This window comes from Petromyzon marinus, chromosome 46 (genome assembly GCF_048934315.1).
Source record: "Petromyzon marinus isolate PM22_M1 ecotype Great Lakes invasive population chromosome 46, UKy_Petmar_22M1.pri1.0, whole genome shotgun sequence".
Taxonomy (NCBI): Eukaryota; Metazoa; Chordata; class Hyperoartia; order Petromyzontiformes; family Petromyzontidae; genus Petromyzon; species Petromyzon marinus.
The window spans coordinates 13807674-13832018 of NC_133712.1; the positions used below are offsets into that span (position 1 = coordinate 13807674).

General features: G+C 50.1%; 1 protein-coding gene across 1 annotated transcript; it reads left to right on the forward strand.

The window, feature by feature from the left end:
- The first annotated feature begins 95 nt into the window (after positions 1-95).
- Positions 96-24234, forward strand: TXNRD3 (thioredoxin reductase 3). Its single transcript, XM_032971570.2, has 17 exons — positions 96-224; positions 1163-1386; positions 4519-4579; positions 6625-6734; positions 7948-8100; positions 12135-12207; positions 12491-12610; positions 13036-13178; positions 13703-13818; positions 17358-17583; positions 18375-18467; positions 18661-18737; positions 18987-19143; positions 20052-20159; positions 20451-20546; positions 20902-21036; positions 21824-24234. Exons 2-17 carry the CDS (start codon positions 1276-1278, stop codon positions 21884-21886), a joined length of 1842 nt encoding a protein of 613 aa, XP_032827461.2. The 5' UTR covers positions 96-224; positions 1163-1275; the 3' UTR covers positions 21887-24234.
- Positions 24235-24345: the final 111 nt, after the last annotated feature.

Here is a 24345-nt window from a genome sequence, read left to right on the forward strand (position 1 = left end):
CCCGTGGGCACAGTCAATGATAAGGAAAAGTGCCTTTGGGGCGCGTAATCGGCTTGCAAGGGTTACGCCCATCACGTTCGTTAAGACGCCTGTCACGGACGTTGGACGCCCGCAAGGCGTTTTAAGAATCGTGAGTTTGGTCAGAGTGTCACGTGCTCGCTGACGCGCGCGAGGCTTCCTAGGCGAGAGCGGCGCGGGGTTCCCGCCAGTGGCGCGAGGCGGAGGTGAGAAGTGGTCACCTCATCACCATCACCTCGCCACCATCACCTCGCCACCAACCTCGTCTTTACCTCGTCAACAACCCCGTTCACATCTTATCAGCAACATCATTCTATTACCTCATCGCCAACATCGTCTTGACCTCGTTACCAACCTCATTCACACCTCTTAACCGAACCTCGTTATTATATCACCAACGTCCTCGTCAACATAGTTATATCCTCAACATTATGCTCTACGTATTCAGCTTCGCCTCTACATTATCAACTCATTGCCCAACTCGGGAACATCAGCACCTTACCAACATCGTCATGTACAGGAACATCCTGTTATAAAAAAATAACTAGCGTGTCAATAATCAGAATCACCTAGTCGTCAACATAACATCATCAATATTCCCTAATTCATCATTAACATCATTTCCGCCTCTTCATCTGCCGTCGTTGATCATCGCGTCCATCGCCTCGATTTTCGCTGTACTCCTCCCCTCTTCACTTCTCAAACTCTCCTTCCTCACATACTGTACCCTCTCCTCGTTCTCCGTCGCCTCCTCCGCTCCCACAATCTTAGTTCATCTTCACACCTTTCTTCGCTCTCCATAAACTCTCTTCACACACCTCTTCACTCAATTCCCCTCGCCTCTCTCGGCTCAACTTCCCGTAAACTCTCCCCGTAAACTCTCCCCGCACACTTAGTCACGCAACTCCCATCAACTCCGGACATCAACTCGGCTCCACTGACCTCTCCACACACCTCGTTACACCCTCCTCTGCTCCTCATTCCCCCCCCCCTTTTCTCGCTCCCCTCATGCTCTTTTACTCTCTATTCGTACATCTCTTAACGGGGCTTCATTGAGAAGATGTTTCGGGGTGCCTGAACATTTCCCTGAGTTCAGTCCCGGACGTTTCCGCCTGTAATTAATCGCCGCTGCTGATGTTTACAGACCCCAGTGCATCCGGGCCCCTGTCACCAGCGACAACACAACAGGGCTCGCTGATCCTGGGTAGGACCCACCAGGACCTACAGACGCCTTTACAGGGGAGCCACAGGGGAGCCATGCCCCCCACGGGAGAGGCACGGGAGGCGGCCCGAACGCGGGTCCAAGGTCTTGTGGAGCGAGTCCCAGTGGTCTTGTTCAGCAAGAGCTTCTGTCCGTTCTGCGAAAAGGTGAGAGGGCTGGGAGGGGGTGAGTGAGTTGATTTGAGGGTGAATGTGAGGGGGTGAGCCGGTGGGTGTTCTCGCGGCTGGTGTGTGGAGGCGGTCGGTCTGGCTTTCTCTCGAGTCGGCGTCGTACTCGACTGCATGGTGAAAGCCGAGTCACTGTCTAGTTCAGGGAGAGGGGTTGTGAAGGATTGTGTAAACTCGCGTGTGTGTGTGTGGTTCGCGTTCCGGATATAATAGTTGCGAGGATTCAGGGCCTCTGGGGCGTGTGGTTGTGCTCGCTCGGCATGCGGAGTCTTGACTTGCCAGGGTGAATTCCTCGCCGTCTTTTCTCTTCGTGACACGCGAGCGAGGCGTCGTCAGTCACGTCACAGCCGTGATTTAAACCCGGTACGGCAGTAGCTGGGCAACGTCGGGCCAGACACGACGACCCACAACCACTGAGTTTCACGCGACCCACGACTTTATTATGTACGGCCCACAACTAATGTACATCTCAATTGCATTACGCTCCGTGGCTTCGTTTCATTACGGCCGCACAAGGACCCATCACTCTGCAATGGGGCACCGCGATGGTTATTTTTTTTCCGTCCGTCATTGCGAAGTAGCATCTTAGCCTCGCGAACCGGGTAACTTTCTGGATTAATTAGTGTCCACCTTGCAACGACAACGTTTCGTTTAATTACATCCTGGATATGCTTGCAAACGAAATATTCCGTAACAAGGCATTCCAATATAAAATGTTTGAATAAAAAATAGAGCGCTGTGCACAGTAACTTCTGTCACCGTGGGGCGACTTGTCATAGTCGGACGACCCACTCGTTATTTTCCACGCAACTGCAGTTGGAACAACTCTTCAGCAGTGTTTAATCGTACTGGAATGAGAGCAAAGCATAAAAAAACAATTCCAAAAAAACGCGAACTACAAACTTATGGGGAAATTCTATCACGATCATCACCTTACCGTCAACGTTAATATTGTATGATATAGTGTGAAATATTATAACAATGCAAGAAGCCTCTTCGTTACCCAGAGGACAGCTTTGGGTGGTGACCGAGTTGGGAGTGGTCAGGATTTGCATAACCTCACCATAGTCTCAACCACGCTCACCTCGTGAGCCCGGAGGCCTATGGCAGCAGGCAGTGCTGTCTTAAAAACCGTCGTTAAATCTCAATGCTTGTAAAGTTAATGACGCCACGTTCCAGGGCAGTGGCAGCCTTACTTGAAAGAGTCGAGGCTGCTGCAGATAAAGATTGTGTGTTCAATATTATCATCATAATCGTAAACAATTAATTCTAGATCCAAACATCGCATCTTCTGGATTTGACACCAGCCTCGAAGACACTGGTGTAACCATCAACCGCATTAGACCGTCAACAGGCCGATGCGCACAGCTCCTTCATGAATGGAAAATGAATGACAATCCACAGTGCGATTGTGGCCGTGTAAACCAAAAAATGGTCCACATCGTAAACGACCGTACGCTTTGCTCCTGCAACGGAGGAGAAAACGCAAAAATACACGAACTCTGTCCTAAAGAGTCCTCTCGTCATGACTGTGTGTTTGTTGAACTCTCTTCGCCACCTTACGTAGCCAACCATGCTAATGGCTCACAGACCTCGATATTGGCGTTGGGCTTCTGAACATATTGCCATCATCATGGGGGGAGGGAGGAGGGGTCTGCAATGTAGGTGCTCCATGGGGGGGTGGGGGGTTAAAAAGGAGGCTGATTGATACTGATGAGTGTGCCGTCATAAAACACATGTAATTTTTGCCCACTAATTGGCGTGGGAGCATTCCCGGGTGGGGGTGCGCCTCTGATCACTGGTTAGGGATAATTTCCACCGCCATGCTGGGCGTGGAGATAAGTGTACCTGTTAATCTTTTTATAGTTTGAGCAAAGGCCCCCAAACGTGTAACGGCCAGCAACAAGCAGCACTATCAAACGGATAGCCACACCCGCCCCCCCCTCATATTTATAGGATCTCGCTAACAGCACTTTCCCCAACAACCAGTTAAGGCCATAAGTATTGGGGGAATCTTTATATGTTTATTTGTGCATGTGTGCTAAGCGCAGACCTAGATACCTAAAACGCCAAGCACTCAGCAATGGTACCGATTGCTTTGAGTGAGCGATCCAGAGTTGCAGTGTTTATTTGGGTTTATTGCTTAGTTATTGAGGGTTTTCACCTTAATAATCCCTCGAGATGGAAAAATCTCATTTGCTAGGGTGTCCTGGGTGTTGATTTACACACGGATAGCAAACACGTAATGATGCGTGTACAAACAATATACATTTACACAAAAAGACAAAGATCCCCCATATAGCCTGAACAAATTGTTGGGACAAGTAGTGTTCGTGAGCAGCACTTATGAAGGTCGATACTGTGGCACACGAGGGGGTGGATGGCCAGCTCCACGCCCGACCGCCTTTGTCTTTCCAGTAGCGATGTTTACGCACCTCGCTAGGTATTCATTTGAAGCCGAGTTGACCTAGGGGAGGCCCAGGACCGATTCAAATAATCGTCACTGGTATTGATCGTGAGCAGGAATCAAACTCGGGCTGTCAGGTTCATAGCGCAGTGTGCTAATCGTTGCACTACCACACCCCACCTACATATACATACAAAGACATAGATCCTCTGTATAGCGTTTAACAGACTGGGGGCAAGTGCTGGTAGCGAGCCCAATTGAAGACCGATACGGCGCATAAGGGGGTGGGGTGGCCATCACCAATCCTGGCCACCTTTATATCCCCAGTGCAGACATGCTGCACCAGGTATTTTTTTGAGGCTGAGTTAACCAAGGGTAGGCTCCGAACTGGTTCAAATATGACACCAATGTTCTTATATACCCAAAAACAAAGATCCCCCGCCTATAGCATTCAAGTGCTGTTATCGAGCACCAATATACATGCACACACTCGTATAATTGCATATATACACATACGTAAACACATAGAAAACATGTAATTACACATGCACGCACACCCATCCATCGCAAAGAATGGAATAGGTATACGATTATTTTAAATATATAACTGACACAGTATGCATTCATGCAATTAATACCGCACCTAGATAAACAAAATGTTGGTGTTGAATGTTAATGAGTTCATTCCCATCTCTGGTCGGCAGGTGAAGGGGCTCTTCACAGAACTGAAGGTCTCTTACGAAGCCCTGGAGCTGGACCTGATAGGTACGAGACTCGGTCACGCACTGCTGCCTCGCAGCACACCCAACCACTCCACTGCCATTGCAAGCCCTTTGGTCCAGGGGTCTGCTACCAAAATAACAAGAAGAAGAATTTTATTCGAATTTGGTAAAAAAAATATTTCAAGAGCCGCAATCCATGTTAAGATGAGAATTTCCTTAATAAATAACGTCAAGAAGCAGTCGTTCGAGAGCTGCATGCGGCTCCGGAGCTGCAGATTGCTGAGTCCTGCTCTAGCCGGGCGCTAACTGGCACACACAGCGCTGACCAGAGATGTTCTTGTGTGCAGCAGGCATGGGGTGAAGGTGATGGTCACCGTGTCATCTGTTTTTAATTGCAATAATCCCTGTAATTGTAATTTCAAATAACATTGCTGTGGCATAGTATATTATTATTCTTGAAAATATAATTGCCGTTGTGGAGACTGACATAATGGCAGCAAAATGTTCAGAAGCTTAGTGCCAATGTCGAGACCCGCTAGCCACGAGGGCTTCAGGAGAGAGTTCGTGTAGTGTTGCTATTCCTCCTCCATTGAAGGAGCTCAGACTACAGTGGTTGACTATACGCTCCATAATTTGGGTTGCATGGCAACAATCGCACTACTGTGGCGGCTTTTGTTCTTAATTTCCCATTTATGCAGGAGATGTGCGCATTGGCCTGTTGATGTTCTGATGCGATTGATGGTTACACCAGTGTCTCCAAGCAATGGCAAATCCAGGAGATGCGATGTTTGGGTCTAGAATTAATTGTTTACGATTATGATGATGATAAAATAAGCAGACAAATGCGCCTCCTTCATAGTAATGCATTCCCAGAAGGCTGCGCGGTTGTTGGGATATGTGAAAAAATATATAATGTGAAGGAGGAAGGCGGATTGTAATTTCTCCGCATTGACACGATTGGATATTTTTGATGAGAGTAGAGATCTTGCTACTCGTACGATTTATTATTGAGAGGGGTTAGTAGTTGCATTGAAGCTGTGGTCTTAGTCATTGTTTTCAGAAGGATGATTGGCATGTGTTTATAATTATTTGTTCAGCCCTGCAGTAAGCTATGTCATGCTGCTTTTCAACACACTGTTACACTGCTACACTATTCTAGATTTAAAGCTTTCGTGACTGCTAGGATCCATACTCTTTGGTTCTATTGGGTAAAGTCACGTAGGTGAAAATAAAATAACAAAAAATCACGACGTTTCGGCCACAACACAAGCGGCCTTCATCAGGTGAAGGGACGAGACTGTCTGGAGGACAGCGCTGGAGTGTCCTCCAGACAGTCTCGTCCCTTCACCTGATGAAGGCCGCTTGTGTTGTGGCCGAAACGTCGTGATTTTTTGTTATTTTATTTTCACCTACGTGACTGCTACACTACACACCATGCTAAACTACACCATTGTTGTATTACAATACAATACACCACACTGTACAGCATGCCAAACTACACCATGCTACATTACAACACGCCATGCCACACGACACACATGCCTGATTGTTTTACCCCACCACCTTGTCAGACGTATAGAGTAGTAGTAATAATAATAACAACGACGACTGTATGTTGCTTTAAAAGCCTCATGAACTCCTCTTGTAGACTTTTCCACATGTTTCACCTTTAAAAGGATTACTCATGGGTGTGGATTTTGTAGGTGTGAGTACAGTGGTAATGCACAGAGAAGTCAGGACTGTAGGGATGTGGTGTTGATGTGTGGGTATATGGCATTAATGTACTATCCCACACAAACAGTGGAACTGGTATTGGCCAAACATCCCACTGGTGAAAAATTACCTGCAAATTACTTATTGGATTTCACATAATAGCAACATTGCTCTCTGCTGCAGCCACTTGACAGGACCCTCCTGAAAAAGTACAAAAATATGATAAATGTGACGACTGTATTTGAGTGTGAAATTAATGTATGAGTGTAGTATTAATAGGTAAGGATGTGTATGAGAAAAGTAGTAGCGTATACATCTGGCTGTGGGAGTGTTAGGCTTGCTCCACCTCTCTCACTCTCCAGTGTATCTCCTCAGACGATGGGCCTCTCATCCAGGAGGTTCTGCTGGAGATGACGGGACAGAAAACAGTGCCCAACGTGTTTGTCAACAAGACTCACGTGGGAGGCTGTGACAAGACGATCCAGGTAAGCCACAGCCGTCATCCCAGTTTGACATTGCCCAACATTAGCGCGATCATGGCTTGTTGTGTTCATTTTTGCAGGTGCTCGCTAACAGCACTGCCCCATCAGTCTGTGTGGCCATGTGGATAATCTTTGTCTTTGTGCACAGTTGTGTGTGTAAAGGTGTGTAGGTGTATATGGGTGGGAAGCGGTAGTGTAGTGGTGAGTGCACTGCGCTATAAACCCGGCAAGTTCGATTCCCACTCACATCAGTGACAAATATATGAGCCTGCCGTTTGCTCCCCTAGGTTGACTCAGCCTTAAATGAGTATCTGGTGTGGTGTGTAATCATTGGAATTGGAAAGACAAAGGTGAGGGGCATGGTGCTGGTCACACCACCACCTTGTGCTCCGTTGCTGACTTTCATAGGTGCTCGCTAACAGCACTTGCCCCAAAATTATGTTGAAGCTCTACTGGGGGGTCTTTGTGTGTGTGAGACTCCCGGGACAATTATTTAATTTGAGTAGACATTGCATTCTCATCTCACACAGAAACCCCCAGAATATGCAACGTCGCTGGAAATAGACGGTCTGAAGGAGATGTTAATTGGTGATAATTGGCTCTGGGTTCCTCGGACGGAAATGTGCGAGGTCTTTGTGATCTTTTCACATGTACAGCTCATTATTTACAAGGGGGGTTGTGCGTATGTGTCTGTCTGTATAGCTTTTAGCAATCTGTTAAATGCTATACAGGGGATCCTTGTCTTTTGTGTGTACGCGTGTGTACATGTGTGTGTGATGGTAATGAGGAGCGGTAGTAGAGCACTATGCGCGCTGTGCTACAAACAAACAAACCCGGTGACCCCAAGTTCAATTCCCGCTCACGGTCAACACCAGTGACGATTATCTGAACCAGTCCTGGGCCGCCTCTAGGTCGACACAGCCTCAAATGAGTACCGAGTACAGTGTGTAATCATTGCCACTAGGGAGACAAAGCTGGTTGGGCGTGGTGCTGGCCACCCACCCCCTCGTGTGCCGTTCCGGCCTTCATAGGTGCTCGCTAACAGCACTTTCCCCAAACCTGTATGGCTATAGAGGGAATATTTGTCTTCGGTATGTGTACAGGTGGGTGTATATACACACACACACGCCATGTGCCTGAGTGTTGTGAGAGGATGTGGTGTGAGCTAGTGGGTGGTTATGCTCGTCTCTGTCTGTTGGCACTGGTGGTGATGCAGGCATACCAGAGCGGGCGACTACAGCAACTGCTGGCGGCCTCCACAGCCCCCTCACCCGCACCACCGGTGGAGGACACGGACGCAGTGCGCCACTCCTACGAATACGACCTCATTGTCATCGGGGGGGGCTCCGGGGGGCTCGCTGCCTCCAAGGCAAGGGGGGACCGCTTTCCTCGCTCACTCGGTCACCCACTCGCTCATCTACTTGCTCACTCGCCATCAAACTCTCCTCATTTACGCAGCCAAGTTCACTCGCCTGCACGCTCATTCAATAGCTCACACAATTGCTCACTCGCCCACTTTCATTTGATAGCTTGCGCAACTGCTTGCTCAATGGCGCGCTCACCCACCAACCCACCCACGTGCTCCTCCACGCTGCGGTGGGGGAGTTTGTGGTCCGCATTTTTTCCCCTTTTACCACGACTGCTGCAGCAGAATCGCATTAGCTTTGAAGCGAGCGTCATTAGCACTAAAAAGCAGCACGGCCGTACCTTGTGCTTACACAATGAGTTACTGGCCATGGGTGCCTGATGAGGCTTAAGTGTGGCGTTGCCTCACAGTGGTGGTGGGGGTAGGAGCAGCAATGGTGTGTGGAGTGGTGCTGGTGCCGTTCCACACCGGCCCCTTGTGCTTTAAAGCAATCGTCCCAGCCCTAACCGGAAAACTGCTGAGTCATGGTGCATGCGCGCGTGTGTGTGCCTCTGGCACAGTTGGGCTGAGATTACTGCCAAACTAACTTTAGAAGTTTGGTTTTAGCCGTGACCGGCTTAAGTGGGTGGGTGCCATGAGTAGAAATAACCTTACTCAATTCTTTCACTCATTCACATATCCACTCACCCACACATTCACTTGCTTGTTCACTCATTCATTCCCCCACTCATTTACCTACACACTCACCCACCCACTTGCCCACTAACTCACTAATTCAATCACTCGTCCACACTCAACCACTCAATCACCACACTGCAGACCATGACACTTCTATTTCTAATCCTTCTCTCGCTCTGCTCCCCTTGGTGATTCCTTCACATTCGTGTCTCTTTTCCCAAGCTCTTACAATGGCTTTGCTCAATTTAAGGAACATGTAAACTCTTACCGATTTTGACTTTGATAGTGCTCTTTGTTGCTAGCCGTTTGAAGTTTTTGTCCTTTGTGCCTGTGCTCAGAAACTGGAAAAATGTGTAGGGTAGTGAAGCGAGGCTGTGTAAAGACTTAGGGTGGCTTGTGAGTGATGTTGGGTGATGGTGGATGGTTGGTGATGGTGGATAGTTGATGATGGTGGATAATATGTTATTGTTGATGGTGGGTAGTGACTAATGGCAGGTGATGGTGGCTGATTGGTGGTAGTTGGTGGTAGGTGATAGATGATGGTGGTTGATGGGTGACCTTGGGTGGTGGGTGATGATGGACAATGGTGGGTGATGATGGACAATGGTGGTTTATGAGTGATGGTATCGAATGACCAGGAACATAGTTGCCTACACTATCATCGCATTTTCATCATCCATAAACTCCATTAAATTTCTCGATGGTGCTGGGCGGGACAGCCACCTCCCTCCACTCGTCACCACCCCCTGAGGGCACGGCCCTAGCATCAGCTGGTGGCAATTTACATTTCGCTTGTCAGAGTCTCGACATTGATCTCAGAACTCAGGTGCCACCTCATGACCACGTGTCACCATCACCACTGCTAACACAAGCACCGCGTTGCAAGTGATTATTGATGGCGCATGCGATCCTAATGGCGGTACCCCGGGGTACCAAATAATACAAAATGGCCGAGGCAATTAATTTTTTTTTCTGGGACACTATGTTTTCCAGGGGTGTACTTAACTCCGCGACTGGGGTACCAATAAATCCGAAATCAGTGCTACTCCAAGATGTCGAAGCGCAGCGAGGACAATTGCGCTGAAACCCTGAACGCTCGTATGCACCAAAGTGCATCGTGTACAGCTCATCGAGATGAGTTGATTGCCGCATCGCCAACCATCAACAGACAAAAAATTACTATCATGGACATTATGCGAGAGCCGGGGTACTTATGTTACCCTGGGGTACCACCATAAGGTTCATGTGTCATTGTGTTATTGCCGCGAGAGTCATGAGAACAACGTGTAGAGATTACGGCTTGGTATCAAGCGTGGTGACCGTTTTTAAACCATGGCAGAACTGCACCTACATTTAGCCCTGAGGCCTTGGCATTTATCCCATTGTCACCTGCGCGCCCCTCCCTCTACTTTGTCACCACATGGCAAACAGTTTTGGAGGCTTCTGTACACATTGTAAGTGATGTCAGCAATTGCCTGGTGAGTCAGCATTTCCTGAGATAAAAAAAAAAACATTTGTCGATAACAATGACTGAAAGAGGAACAGAAGTTTAATAGGTGAAGTTTAAAGTAATGGCCCTTCGTCATAGGACAGAGACCATCTCTCTTCTCAAAACGTCGCCAATCATGATTATAACGCACTTTTAAAAATGAAATTTGATTGCTCGATTTGTGGGTGCCTCTAAATATGGTAGGTGTATGCGAGATTAGATTCATCACAACGCACCACGGAGACTCTTCTATCCGGGTCATAGGAACCACGGGCAATCTGCAGCTGATGCTTTGAACTGCCTCCGTGCAGGTGTCGGCTGCGACAGAGCAAGCCTTGGGAAAGTGGTGGCCATCTTGAGCAGGCCCAGAACACACAACCTGCTGATCTGGTACGGTGTCGTCGGAGCCGTGCATAGCCGATGATTTAAGCACCAATACTGGCCGTGCGAGGACCTCTGCCCACATTTGGTCGTCATCCGATCTAAGTTTGAGTGGTGAACACGAAATTATGAAAGCCAGATCTGTGTAATTTTATTAACACCGGGAACAAGTTGGTGGGTGCGTCTTATTTTCCAGGGTGTCTTATAATCTGGAGAATGCGGTAATAGACTTAGGGGCAATAGTTGTACTTTGACCTCTGTGTACACCTGTAAAGGTATGTACAGAGGTAGAGGCAGCCGCTTGATTATTATTATTCACTTGTTTAGCCAGGAAAGTATTCACTCGGTCCCAAGATTCTTGTATCCCGATGAGTAATTTGTAGGTTGTTTTTCAGTATTGGGATGTTTGGTCCATACCAGTTAAATTGTTTTTTAGCTGTGGGAGGAAACTGGAAAACCGATACAAAACAGCGGAAGAAACAAACTACACATAGAAAGGCACCTGAGTTGGGTATCTAACCCAGGCCCTCTTACTCTAAAGCTCAAGTGTTACCACTGCGCCACCCTAGCTCTGACATTTTTCCTTCCTCCCATCCCCCCCAACCTCTCGCACGATTTCATGAATTGTCGAGATTTGGAGTGAAGATTGGATTGAAGAATAATTCATTTTTGTGGCATATGTTGTGCCGTTTGCTATTTAACCCCTGTCATAGCGATGTAGAATTTTCGCCCTGGCTCAAAATCCGTCCACTAACTTTAAGGTTCGAGCTCTTCATCAGCTGGTGGCTCAGTGGTAGAGCGAGCGGCTTGGAATCAGATTGACTCAGCCCGTCATCCTTTGTGGGGAAGTCAACAGTGGTTCTATGCATAGACTGGCCCTTGCCATAGGAATATAGAATTTCCACCACTGGTTCAGGATTGTAAACAGGAGATGAGCACCAATTCCTCAATGCTCATTTGAGCAGGAAATCGCTTGACTTGCGTTTGGCAGCAGGGGTCATGTTGGCCCATGATCATCATCCATGAACAATCCACTGCTGGATGAAGGCCGCTCCAAACCATCACCACATCTCACGAACCTGCAATGCAACAATCCAGCCAGCACTTGCACACCATGAGCTGATCTCATCACTCCCTCCACTGGTAACGTCCTCTCTGATACCTTCCATTCTTTGGCTGCCACTCCGTTATTATTCTTGACCACGGTCAGCTTCCCTTCTGGCGACGTATCCTGCCCCCAACATTGTAGATGATGTCTTGAATCTGTGTTTTCTTTTTGTATCACACTACAATTCCAAACACGCATCTCTCCACACTTCTTTGAGCACCTTTCTGTTTTTTTAACCGCCACATTATCTGAACTGCGCTTTGTAGCGGGTAACATCGATTTGTGTGTTTTGGCGCTTGCATTGTGAGTGTAAAAATTTACGTCAAATCGTTGAGTCGACGCATCGCTACCCGCAGTACCAGCGTTGCGTTCCCTTCGCAGGAGGCGGCCAAGCTCGGCAAGAAGGTGATGGTGCTGGACTTTGTGCAGCCGACCCCGCTGGGCACGTCATGGGGTGAGCCTCTCTCCTGCTCACCCACACACCTGCTCGCTCAAATGCTCACCTGGCCTAACAGAGTAGGCCATCCAGCGTCATGCTCCATATTACAAGAATTACACCGCATATTGCTTGGTTGGGATTACAGCACACATAGCAATCATCGCCCTCTACTGGGAAAACTTTGCAGGACCCTCCTGTAAGAGCGTTATGAGACTCGATGAGGCTTGTTTAAACAAGCCTACTATTAATACAAATATACTGTTTATTAATGATTAAAACATATCTCTGTTTTCGCCAGGCCTGGGTGGCACGTGCGTGAACGTGGGCTGCATCCCGAAGAAGCTGATGCACCAGGCGGCTTTGCTGGGCCACGCGCTCTCCGACTCGCGCAAGTTTGGCTGGGAGTACGACCAGCAAGGTGCCTTCCTCTGCCACTGCTACACTAGATGTGCCACTTCTACCGGCAGCTGTGTGACTGTTTCATCAGCTGTGCCACTACTACACTGCTGTGGCACTACAGCACTTTCCAAGCCACATGAGTGGAGTGAGTTAGTGAATGGGTGATTAAGTTGCCGATTGAGTTGATGTATAGCTTCACGAATAAGTGAGTTGCTCCCTTCCCACTGTAATTCATAACTGGGGCACGATGAGGGGCCCCCATAGTGTGGCATTGAGAGTAAGTTGGTTAGTGAGTTGGTGATTGTGTTGGTAAGGAGTTTGTTGGTAAGTGAGTGGATTTTGAGTGAGCATGGCAGTGAGTGAGTTGGTGTTGATAATTGAGTGAGTTTGTGAGTGGGTTGATTCATTAGTTGGTGAGTAAGTGAGCCTGCTCCTGACCCACAGTGACTCACAACTGGAGCACCATGAAGGAAGCCATCCAGAACTACATTGGCTCACTCAACTGGGGCTACCGCGTGGCACTGCGCGACCATGCCGTGAGCTACGTCAACGCATTCGGAACCTTCACCGACGCCCACGCTATCAAGGTACGCATGGTGGGAGAGCGGGTCAAGTGTTAGGTGGTGATAGAGATTGTGATGGGGGACAATGATGGAGTCTGTGATGAGGGTGGTGAGAAGGCAGTAAATGGTGGTGGTGATGGTGGTGGTCGAGTGAGTTGGGAATGTAGTGGTAACGTGGATGGTGACAAATTACTCAATTGGTAAACAAGTGTGAGTCGGAGAGGCTTTCCTGGGTAAACGAGCAAAAGAATAATACATCACCCCCCACTGGCAGCTTTATGCCCACTAGCAGGTCAGTGCTGCGTCCACCTTGTGCTACACAGGAACAGCTGCCGCTGGGAGGCTTCTTGGCTAGACAGGGCAGTGGAATGATTGAGATGAGATGATACATTTACTCACCCTGTATATGCAAATCCTTGTTCTTACCGACTCAATACTCTTGAAAGAGATACCTGTGACCTATTTGTAAACAAATTCTTGGTGACTATGTGTGTGTGTTTGTACCTATGTGTGCGTGCGGCTGTACGTGTATTTACTGCGCTCCCTAGGCCACCAACAAGCGGGGTAAGGAAACCCAGCACACAGCCGAGACATTCATCCTCGCCATGGGGGAACGACCGCGGTACCTGGGCATACCAGGAGACAAGGAGTTTTGCATCACCAGGTGTGGCTGGTGTACAGGAGAGAGTGTGAGAGTGCATGTACGCCATCAACCAATGCAACTGCCCAAGCAGCTTGGCCGGATAGAGGGGGCTCTTAACGGCCACAGCAGGATCTAGAGAAGAGGTGAACTGTGCCAGGTAAACTGGTACAGAAGGATGTGGAGCTAAGTGGACTTGCCGATGACTGGTAGCAGCAGTGTCAACATCGACTTCTGGAGGAGGTTTGTGAAGGATGCTACTGGGCAGTGCCTGGCTAGGTGTGCTTTGAGGCTACTGGGTATTTTGGAGGCTTTCGGCCTCCAGTAACAGCGGAGGGTGGATCAGCGATGCTCACAACAATGAGCGGAATGCCAGCTTGCTAAAATGCAGCAAGGTGGCACAGTGGGGAACACAAGAGGTGCATTTGCCAGTCATCTCATTGAACCCGTAACATCCGCATCTGTTCTGTGACTTCCTGCCAGCGAGGCTTTCGCACTTCCCATGGCCTCAAAATGCACCTAGCTTGGCACAAGTGCTCAGGGGGCTATTGTAATCTATGTGCATATGTAGTTTGGAGCGGTAGTACAGTGGTTAGCGCAATGCGCGACATTCAATCAACAGAGTTCAATTCCTGCTGTCGGCTAACAACTGTAAAGAATAAATGAACCATTTCTGGGCCTCCACTATGTTGAATCGGCTCTAAATGAGTATCTGATATAGTGTAAACATCAGCACTGGGGAGACAAAGGCGGTCGGGCGTGTTGCTTTGGCCTTCACAGGTGCTCATTATGCACGTGGTTTTATCAAATTGAATTTATGTGCGGGTCTTTTAGGTTCCTATTTGATTATCTAGGTCTCTGTGCGAGTCTATTGATCTCTCATGCAAGAAATATATATCTGAAATATTTTGGAGATCGTGCGTCTCGACACTGTCGTAGCAGCGTCAGGAACCGGCATGAGAACCTTACTCGGCAGTTTCAATCCGAGCGCAGCGCGAGCACGGGAACGCCGAGTCAGGCAGTGGCACGTGCTGCCTCGCATTCATCATTCAATCCAGCGGAGTTCGCTCAGAGTCCAAAGCTCCGAGGATGCGGTGATTAATCATTGCAGAGGTCAACACTCAACCACTCCAGTGTTGAGTGTTTTAAACATACCTTCAGCAATGTGACCTTCCTTCTGGAAGCGTGTAATTTCGGCAGCATTGATTCAACACACATGGTAAAACCAATGGACCGGTTTCAACATTCAATGTCTCCTACTGTATATATTTATCTTTTGTACGTGTCTAATGAGCGACTTCCGCGACACGTCGTGTAGAGGGTACTTTATTACTCACACTGGGCACAACACAGGCCAACACTTGTTCTTCCTCACACTGAGTATAACTCTAGGTATTATCGTCTCTACTGGCTACACACACAGCCGATCATTCGGCGTGGCCCCATCGCCCTCACTCGACACACAGCCGATCACTCGGCGTGGTCCCATCCCCCTCACTCGGCTACGCCGCTGGCTGGCGGCGTAATGATGATAGCGATGGAAACCACGCAGGAGATCTTCCACGTGGCCAGACGACAGGTTCCCAGAGTATCTCGGCTAACCCCCCCTGTTACCTTTGCCCCAGATACACCTCCTTCTCTAATTGGTTGGTATTTAATCGTGCCCGTACCCGTGATTCCTTTTCCAGGCCAGCAGGTGTCACCCTGTCATTACACATGTACAGCCCTTTTGTCAGTCCACTGCTGGATGAGGGCCTCTTTATACCACGTGGGTTGTGGGAGTTTATTTGACCCATAACAGTAAGTGAAGGCGGGGACCATGGAAGCAGAGTGCAACATTGGGTTTTGCTGAACTGGTATCTGCTGTCAACAATGTAGCCAAATAACAACTTGTTATGCATAGTGGTCGCCCATCCAAGCACTATCCAGGGTAAAGCCTGCTTAGCATTTGAGATCTGATGAGACGGGTGCTTCCTGGGTGATATAGTTGCCGTTTCAGGTATAATAATAACAGACGCGGTGTTTTTGAGTTATGCTTTTTGCACCACTGCCAACTTGTTGTGTGGACTCCATTCGGCGTTGCAAGCACCATCAGGGTTGAATTTGCATTGTGGAAGGTTAAGCGCTTGGGTCCAAAAAGGAGTCTGTGCGACTTCGGGTAGTGGTGAGGGACGTTATTTAGATCATGGTTGATTCGCTTGACTCCCAGTTAAATTAGAGTTGTTGCTCTACAATTTACGTCAGCTGTACGAAGAAGACCTATCAACTCGGCATCTTAATTCTGAAATTTAAACACGGAACGATCGGTTCTCAGTTTTGGGGAGCCGGGGGACATCGGGACACGGTTGCATAGGAGGAGGCTAAAACTACCTCGCCATGGTAGATCGATGTTGCCGCTCATTAGCCGGGTCTCGTGTCTCAAGTCGAGATGAGTTAACGAGCTGGAGAGGGTAACGAGTGCGGATGGAGAGGATGCAGCTGCCCACCCCCCCCACCCCCGTACCAGCTCGATCCGAATCACGCGCCAAATGAGGTTACCGGACTGTGTCAATAACGACAGGCATCTTATCAACTTCGTAATTGTCATCGTTTGTGGTGTTGGCATCACCAGTTATTGTGATATCAAATCACGAATCGAATGGCAGTGTTGCCCTTTGAAAGACCTGCGTCTCTAATCTATAACAGGGGTCAGAAACCAAAATAACAAGAAGAGCCATTTTGTGGATTTTGGTAAAAAAAAACAATATTTAAAAAGCCGCAATGCATGTGAATAATGTCACGAAGCAGTCCTTAATGAGCCGCATGCAGCTCCAGAGCCGCAGGTTGCCGACCCCTGGTCGACAATAACTTCAGTTTTGTTGGTTGCTGGCCACTTGACGTTTTGATCCTTGGGCTGGTGCTCGCAACCGCGAGGTTAAAATAAGCAAAGGAGTTTATTGTGTCATATCGCTCCGTGTTTCCTTACCGCTTGTGTTATTTTGTTGTGTTATTATTACGATTGCCCTTGTTTACCCAGGAAAGCCTCCCTAAGTCAATACAAGTTAGATTGTTGTTTTAGCGATGGGAGGAAACTGGAGAACCCGGAGGGAACCCATGCAAAATATGAGAACATATAAACCCCACACATTCTCTCACACAAAGACAAATATCCACCATATAGATTTAACAAACTGTTGGGGCAAGTGCTGTTAACGAGCACCTATGAAGGTCAACATGGCACATGAGGGTGTGGGTGGCCAGCACCACGCCCAGCCGCCTTTTTCTCCCTAGTGGTGATGTCGGAACATCGCATCGGGTATGGTACTAATTTAAGGTTGAGTCGACCTAGAGGAGGCCCAGGACCGATTCAGATAATAGTCATTCGTGTTGGGCATGAACGAGAATGGAACACGCACACACCCTCACTCACACACTAAAACTGCAGAACGGGGAGAATATGCAAAGCCCATATAGAAAGGCGGTCGAATCGGGAATTTAATCCAAACCCGGCTTGCTGCGAGGCAGGAGTGTTACCACCACCCCGCCACCCTGTTGCTGATTGCGTTGCATTGCTGTACTTTCAGCGACGACCTCTTCTCGCTACCGTACTGCCCTGGCAAGACACTGGTGGTGGGCGCCAGCTACGTGGCGCTGGAGTGCGCCGGCTTTTTGGCGGGGCTGGGGCTGGACGTGACTGTGATGGTGCGCTCCATCCTGCTGCGAGGATTTGATCAGCAGATGGCCGAATTGGCCGGAGACTACATGGAGAAACACGGGGTCAAGTTCATCCGCCAGTTCGTGCCCACCAAGGTAGGGCCACTCCTGGGCCCCCACGGGTCCCCATTGGTGCTCCCCATGGGCCTCCATTGGGGCCCCCCACTAGGCCCAACCATCACGAGTGCCCACCCCCGGCGGTGGCGCTGCCGTGGTATAAGATTATTCATGGTACAACACAACGAGGTGCGCGCTTGTGGCTACATTGAGAGACAGAAAGGAGAGCGCGTGTTTAACGAAGAGACTTAATTCACTTAATACCATAAGATACGAGACGACGTTTCACGATACAACCGTTATCACAACGTCGGTAGGGCTAACGGCGAGGAGGAGGGTAGCTGGGAGTCGCGGCGCAGTGGTTCACGTGTTACGCTACAAACCCGAAGTTTGATTGCCGCTCGTGGCCAACGTCGGTGACAATTATCTGAACCGGTCCTGAGCCTCCGCGAGATCAGCTTAGATTTAAATAAGTGTGTGGTGTGTAAACATCGCCACTGGGAAGTCAGAAGTGACCGGGCATGGTGCTGGCAACCCCACCCCCTGTATTATTGGCCTTCAGAGGTGCTCGCTAACAACACTTGCCCAAACACTCTGTTCAAGAGTATACGAGGGATATTTGGTATGTACACGGTGTATGTATTTATGTTGAATTTCACCATGCGTAGCCAACCGTGCTAAACGTGCACAATTGTATAGGTAGAGCAATTGGAAACCAAGTGGGTGTATATGGATATATAGTATTTGTGTCGTAAGTAAATGTGACTTATGTGTGGAGGTTGAGCTCCTACAGTCTGTTAAGGCGATATGGGGGATTTTTGTCTGTGTAGGTTGAGCAGCTCGAGGCCGGCACCCCCGGCCGCCTCAAGGTCCATGCTAAGGCTACAGAAGGCTCGGAGCTGTACGAGGGCGAGTTCAACACGGTGAGTCCTGCGCACCTCTCCCCACATTATTTTATTTACGGTTCTTTACCCAGGATACTCTCACCGAGTCTCTTCGACTCTTTATTTTCAGGAGGGTCGTTTCAAGTTTGTCCCCGTAGGGGGCGATATTGAGTAATGGCGTATTCTGTTTTTAAGCGACGACGGTGATTGTCACTTCTGGACCCCCGTTTAGGTGCTGATCGCCGTGGGGAGAGACGCCTGCACGTCCAACATCGGGCTGGACGTGGTTGGAGTGAAGGTGGATGAGAGGTAGCCCCCGGCCACACCACGACCACCACCACTCATGCCGGGCCTAGGCCACCCCAAACGCCACGATATGTCGGATGAGTCTCATGGACTTGTCACTGGCGACCGTTCAACAGTTTCCTTGTTTTTCTGTAGTAATTTTCTCCCAATTTTATCCCAATTGTGCAATCATCATGGTTAATGCCTTTGCCGGTGATGATTGCCCCTGGCGTAGCACAGCGCTACTGGTACGCTCTGGTGTGACGTTGGCAGGACGGGCAAGGTGCCGGTGAACGACGTGGAGCAGACGAACGTGCCGCACGTTTACGCAATCGGCGACATCCTGCAGGGCAAGCTGGAGCTCACGCCCATCGCCATCCAGGCCGGCCGGCTGCTGGCCCAGCGGCTCTACGGGGGCGGCACCACCAAGGTTACCCACTCACCAGCCGCACGCTCGCCACACGCACTCATCAGCGGTACACTCGCCACATGCACTCACCAGCGGCACACTCGCCACATGCACTCGCCAGCGTCACGCTCGCCACACGTGCTCACCAGCGGAACACTCGCCACATGCACTCACCAGCATCACACTCGCCACATGCACTTACCAGCGGAACACAAGCTACACGCACTCACCAGCGGCACATTTGCCACACACTCACCAGCAGCACACGCACCACACACTCACCAGACACCAGTGGCGAACTCACCAGACATGCTCACCAGTGTTGCCACACTAAACGACAAAGATCCACCATGTAGCTTAACAGGCTGTTGAGGCAGGTGCTGTTACGGGCACATATGCAGGCAGGCGTGGCGCACCTATGCGAGGGTGTGTGACCAGCACCACACTTTAGCTGCCTTTGTCTCCCCAGTGGTGATGTTCAAATATTGTACCATGTACTCATTTTAAGGCTGATTCGACCTAAAATAGACCTAGGATTGTTTCAAATGTTCCCCACTGTTATTGGTTGCAAGTGGGACTCGAATTTGGGTCTCCGGGTTCTTAGCGTGGTGCGCTCACCCCTGCACTACACTTGCCACACACGCGCACCAGCGGCACCACTCTCACCGGGACCGATATATTAAATGTCTTTTTTTTGTGTATCAACTGCGCATGTGTGTACTGTGCGTGTTGCATTTGTATCATTGCATGTGTTCATGTGTCGCTTGCATGTTAACTAGTGCGCTGCGTATGTGTGTGTGTGTATACACGTGCGTAGGCATATGCTTGTTTGCTGCGTGTTTTGTATGCTGCGTGTGGGTGTGCTGAGTGTGTGCTGCGTGTTGTGTTCGTAACATTGCGTGTGTTTACGTGTCGTGTGTGTGCTGCAGTGTGACTACGTGAACGTGTGTACCACCGTGTTCACGCCCCTCGAGTACGGCTGCTGCGGCCTCTCGGAGGAGAGGGCCATCGAATTGCTGGGAGGCGACAACATCGAGGTGAGACAACCACTATCATCGCCACCGTTACTGCCCCCACCACCGTCATCGCCGTTACCACTACCAACACTTTCACCTCCACCACCACCACAGCTTCCATCGCTACCTCGCCACCACCACTGCCACTAGTACCACCGCCACCACCGTCATCAACACCACCATCACCAACACCACCATCACCACTGGCATCACTACCACCAACCACCACCCAGTGGGTGAGAACCTCCTGCCACACTGGGCACCAGCATGGTTTTGTGACCTCACATGGACCCCCCCCCCCACTCCACATAGGTCTTCCACAGCAACTTCTGGCCGCTGGAGTGGACTGTGGCCGGTGGTGATAACAACAGCTGCTACGCCAAGATCCTCTGTAACAAGGCTGACAAGGCACGTGTGCCCACAAATTGTGTGACCGTGGTGTGCCTAGACTTGTCCGTGTTGTGCCTGCAGGTGTGGCTGGTGGTATTGGTGATTTGCCTATGGTTTTCGTTGTACATGTTGGTGGTGTGGTTGTGCATGTTGGTGGTGTGGTTGACCATGTTGGTGGTTTGTCTGTGATGTGGCTAATTATTGTTGGTGGTGTGGCTGATAGTATTGGTGGTATACCTGTGGTGTGGCTGGTGGTGTGGCTGACAGTATTGGTGGTTTCCCTATGGTGTGGTTGACATGTTGATGCTGTGGTTGAAAATGTTGGTGGTGTGGACAACCATATTGGTGGTTTGCTTGTGGTGTGGCTCGGCAGGATCGAGTGGTGGGGTTCCACGTGCTCGGCCCCAACGCCGGTGAGATAACCCAGGGCTTCGGTGTTGCCATGAAGTGCGGCCTCACAAAGGCCCAGCTGGACGACACCATCGGCATCCATCCGACCTGCGCTGAGGTCGGCCGGGCACACACCGCAACGCACCGCAGCACAGCACACCGCACCATAACACATCACAACAATACCGCATGCTGCACCATGCCATAATACATTGTAGCATGTCCCTGGTGTGTGTTAGTATGTCCCTGTGGGTGGGTATGTATGCCTCACGACCAGCACCACTGACGATTATATGAATCGGTCCTGGTGCTCCCCGAGATCGATTCAACCTCAAATGAGTACTTAGTGCGATGTGTAAACATTGCTACTCTGGAAAAGAAAGGCAGCCGGGCATGGTCTTGACCACCCACCCTCTCGTGTGCCGTGCCAACCTTCATAGGTGCCCACTAACAGTGTTTTCCCCAACAGTCTGTTAAGGCTATACGGGGGGGGGGGGTCTTTGTCTTTTACCCTGTGATCCCTGTGCATTTGTGGGGAGCAGCAATGTAGCGGTTAGCTCACTGCCCTACAAACCCTGTCGCCCAAGTTCAATTCCCGTTCATGGCCAACACCAGTCGGTGATGATTATTTGAACCGGTCCTGGGCCTCCCCTAGGTCAACTCCGTCTCAAATGAGTACCTGGTGCAGTGTGTAAACATCGCCACAAGGCGGCCGGGCGTGGTCCTGGCCACCCACCACTTCGTGTGCCATGCCGGCCTTAATGAGTGCTCACTAACAGAACTTGCCCCTACAATCTGTTAGAGACTACGGTGGGATCTTTGTATGTGCCTCCTGTGTGTGTCCCCTCTGTGTGTGTGTGTCCATGTATGTTCTGCATGTGTCCTCTCTGTGTCTGCGTGTACAGATCTTCACCATGCTCGCGGTGACCAAGCGCTCGGGGGCCGACATTAAGCAGACCGGCTGCTGAGGTTAAGCCCGGCTGTCGTTACTGCTGCCCGGGCCCCTGCTCCACCACCGCAAGGCCACGCCGAAAGAAATCCGCGGAAGCACGAGAGCTTGTTAAGTAATTTACGAGCTCTGCAGCCGTTGCCGTGTGTCTGTGCATAGTCACAACCTCGGCGGCGTTTCCTTTCATGAAAAATTAGCTTCCGTGGATTTCTATTCGTCGTGCAAGCCACATTGTGGCCTCTGCTTTGCGATCCGATCCGATTCCATTTCCCGGCACTGTAGTGAAATGCACCACTGCTCTGTAAAACATTGCTGCAGATAAGTGTATTTAGTTTAACCAGGTGAGAACTCAAGAGACCAGGATAGGAATCTTATTCGCAAGAGTGACCTGGGTAACCAAAGTAAATGAAAGCAATAGCGTAAAATGGAATACAACGACGAAGGAAATAGATATGGGGCAAAAGCAATAACGGGTTCCACAGAAATGTATGGAAGGAAGGAGATCATGAGGGTTGGGATTAGAGTTGAGGTTCAGGATAGAGTTAGGAATAGTGTTGTGTAAGTTTATAGTTGGGGTACAGGATAGAGTTGGGATAGTTTTGAGTATAAGGTTAGAATTGGGGTACAGGATAGAGTTGGGATAGTTTGTGCCTATTGGCAGCGGCTGTATTTCTCAGAGCAGTGGGTGTTTTGCACCGCAGCTCCCCATTCCCTCTCGCTCCGTGATAAGCGCCCCCTAGTTGGATGGTGCCACGTGGTAAGAGGGGAGGGGATAGGGAGAAGGATTGGGGAGGTAATGGAGCAGAGGAGCCCGGGCAGTGGGCGACAGCTGGGTCACCTCGACCTCTCACCCCTGACCTGCAACCTTGAGGGGCGTCGAAAATGCCCTCCATGACGCTTTGGCCGTTTAACCTCTGACCTGAGGCCGGCCAGTGCAGATGAAACTTAGGGAAGCGGGTCCATCCCACAACCCCCCCCCCCACTATCCCCTCTATGTCAGAAGAGTTGTACCATATTTATTTTGGTGGTGTGATGATTTGGAGGCACCGCAAGTTAACGCCCCCTCTGGCAGGCAGTGCGGCCCTCGGCTGCCTCATGCGTGTTTGCATGCGTGCGCCGGTGTCTTTTGTGTGCAGTGAGTGTCGCACTGCGCTACGAACCCGGCCACTCAAGTTCGATTTCCACTCGCAAGCCAATATCAGTGACGATTATTTGAACCGGTCCTGCGCCTCCATAAGGGTGGACTGCTTTAAATGACTACCTGGTGTGGTGTGTAAATATCACCACCGGGGAGACAGAGGTGCCGAGCGTGGTTCTGGCCACACCAGCACCCTGCGTGTCGTGTTGGCCTTCATGGGTGCTACTCGCTAACTTTCCCCAGACAGCCTGTGTGGGCTATATGGGGGAGGGGGGTGGGGTGGTGAGCGAGATTTGTGTGATGAGCAATTAATGTGATGAACACGGGCGAGCTCTGTCCCACCTCCCTGTGTCTGTCCCGTGTTGCTGGAGTCACCACAATGCTCCATCAACCGTCCGATCTCATATCGGTGACTCCGTGTCCCTCTTGTGCCACGTGTCTGCTGTCCCAGGTTCCCCTCTCGTGAATCTCTGTTTCCATGTCTCCGCACTATGCTCCCCTTGTCTCTGTGCAGTGTCTACTCCCCACGTGTGTCTATCTGCCGTCTCCATCTCCTCTCTGTACTCCCTCAATTTGATCTCCTCCATCGCATCTCCCTTCGCCCACCGCTAAATGACTGTGACCTCATCCATCACTATCTCTTGTTTGGTTCACAAATACACGACCAGTGAAGTGAGCGTGGTTTTATTTAGCCGAACCATGAAGGAGCCTGTGGATGCGAGTGGCGGTGCTGTGTGACTCGCGTGTGTGCGTGCGTGCGTGTGTGCGTGCGTACGCCAATGCCCGACGTGCACACGTGTGGCACCGCAGTGAAAAATATCGCAGCAGCCAATCGGAGTCTATTACCGGTTTTGGCTGTTCGTGGTGCATGATGGTGGGTGGGTGATGGATTTCTGCGCGACGTGAGCATGCGAGTGAACGAAAGAGCGGATTGCTTGATGTTGGGGATTGGTATAGGGTTTGGGCAGAGCATAATTTCATCCACGTCCAGTACACCTCTCGCTATGGTTGTGGCTACTACTAATTGGTGAGAAATTAATCCCCGGTGGGAATAGGGTCGGGCACATCACAGGATTGCGAGATGGCGGTGGCTTTGGGAGGCATCCATCCAGCAATTGGGAGTGACCATGGCTCATGATGATGCTGGGTTTATTGTATCGGTGTTTCTCGCGTTAAACCGCCGTCTGTACCTGATGTGAACAGAGACAAAATAAAGAGCGAGTGAAGAAGGGCGCGTCGCGTGAGTATCGGTGCTGGCTTGTGGGAGGATGGACCGGTTCGCTGCAGGCACGGCCGGGTAGCTCGGCTGTGCAGCGAGTGGCTTGCAATGGAAGGTTGCG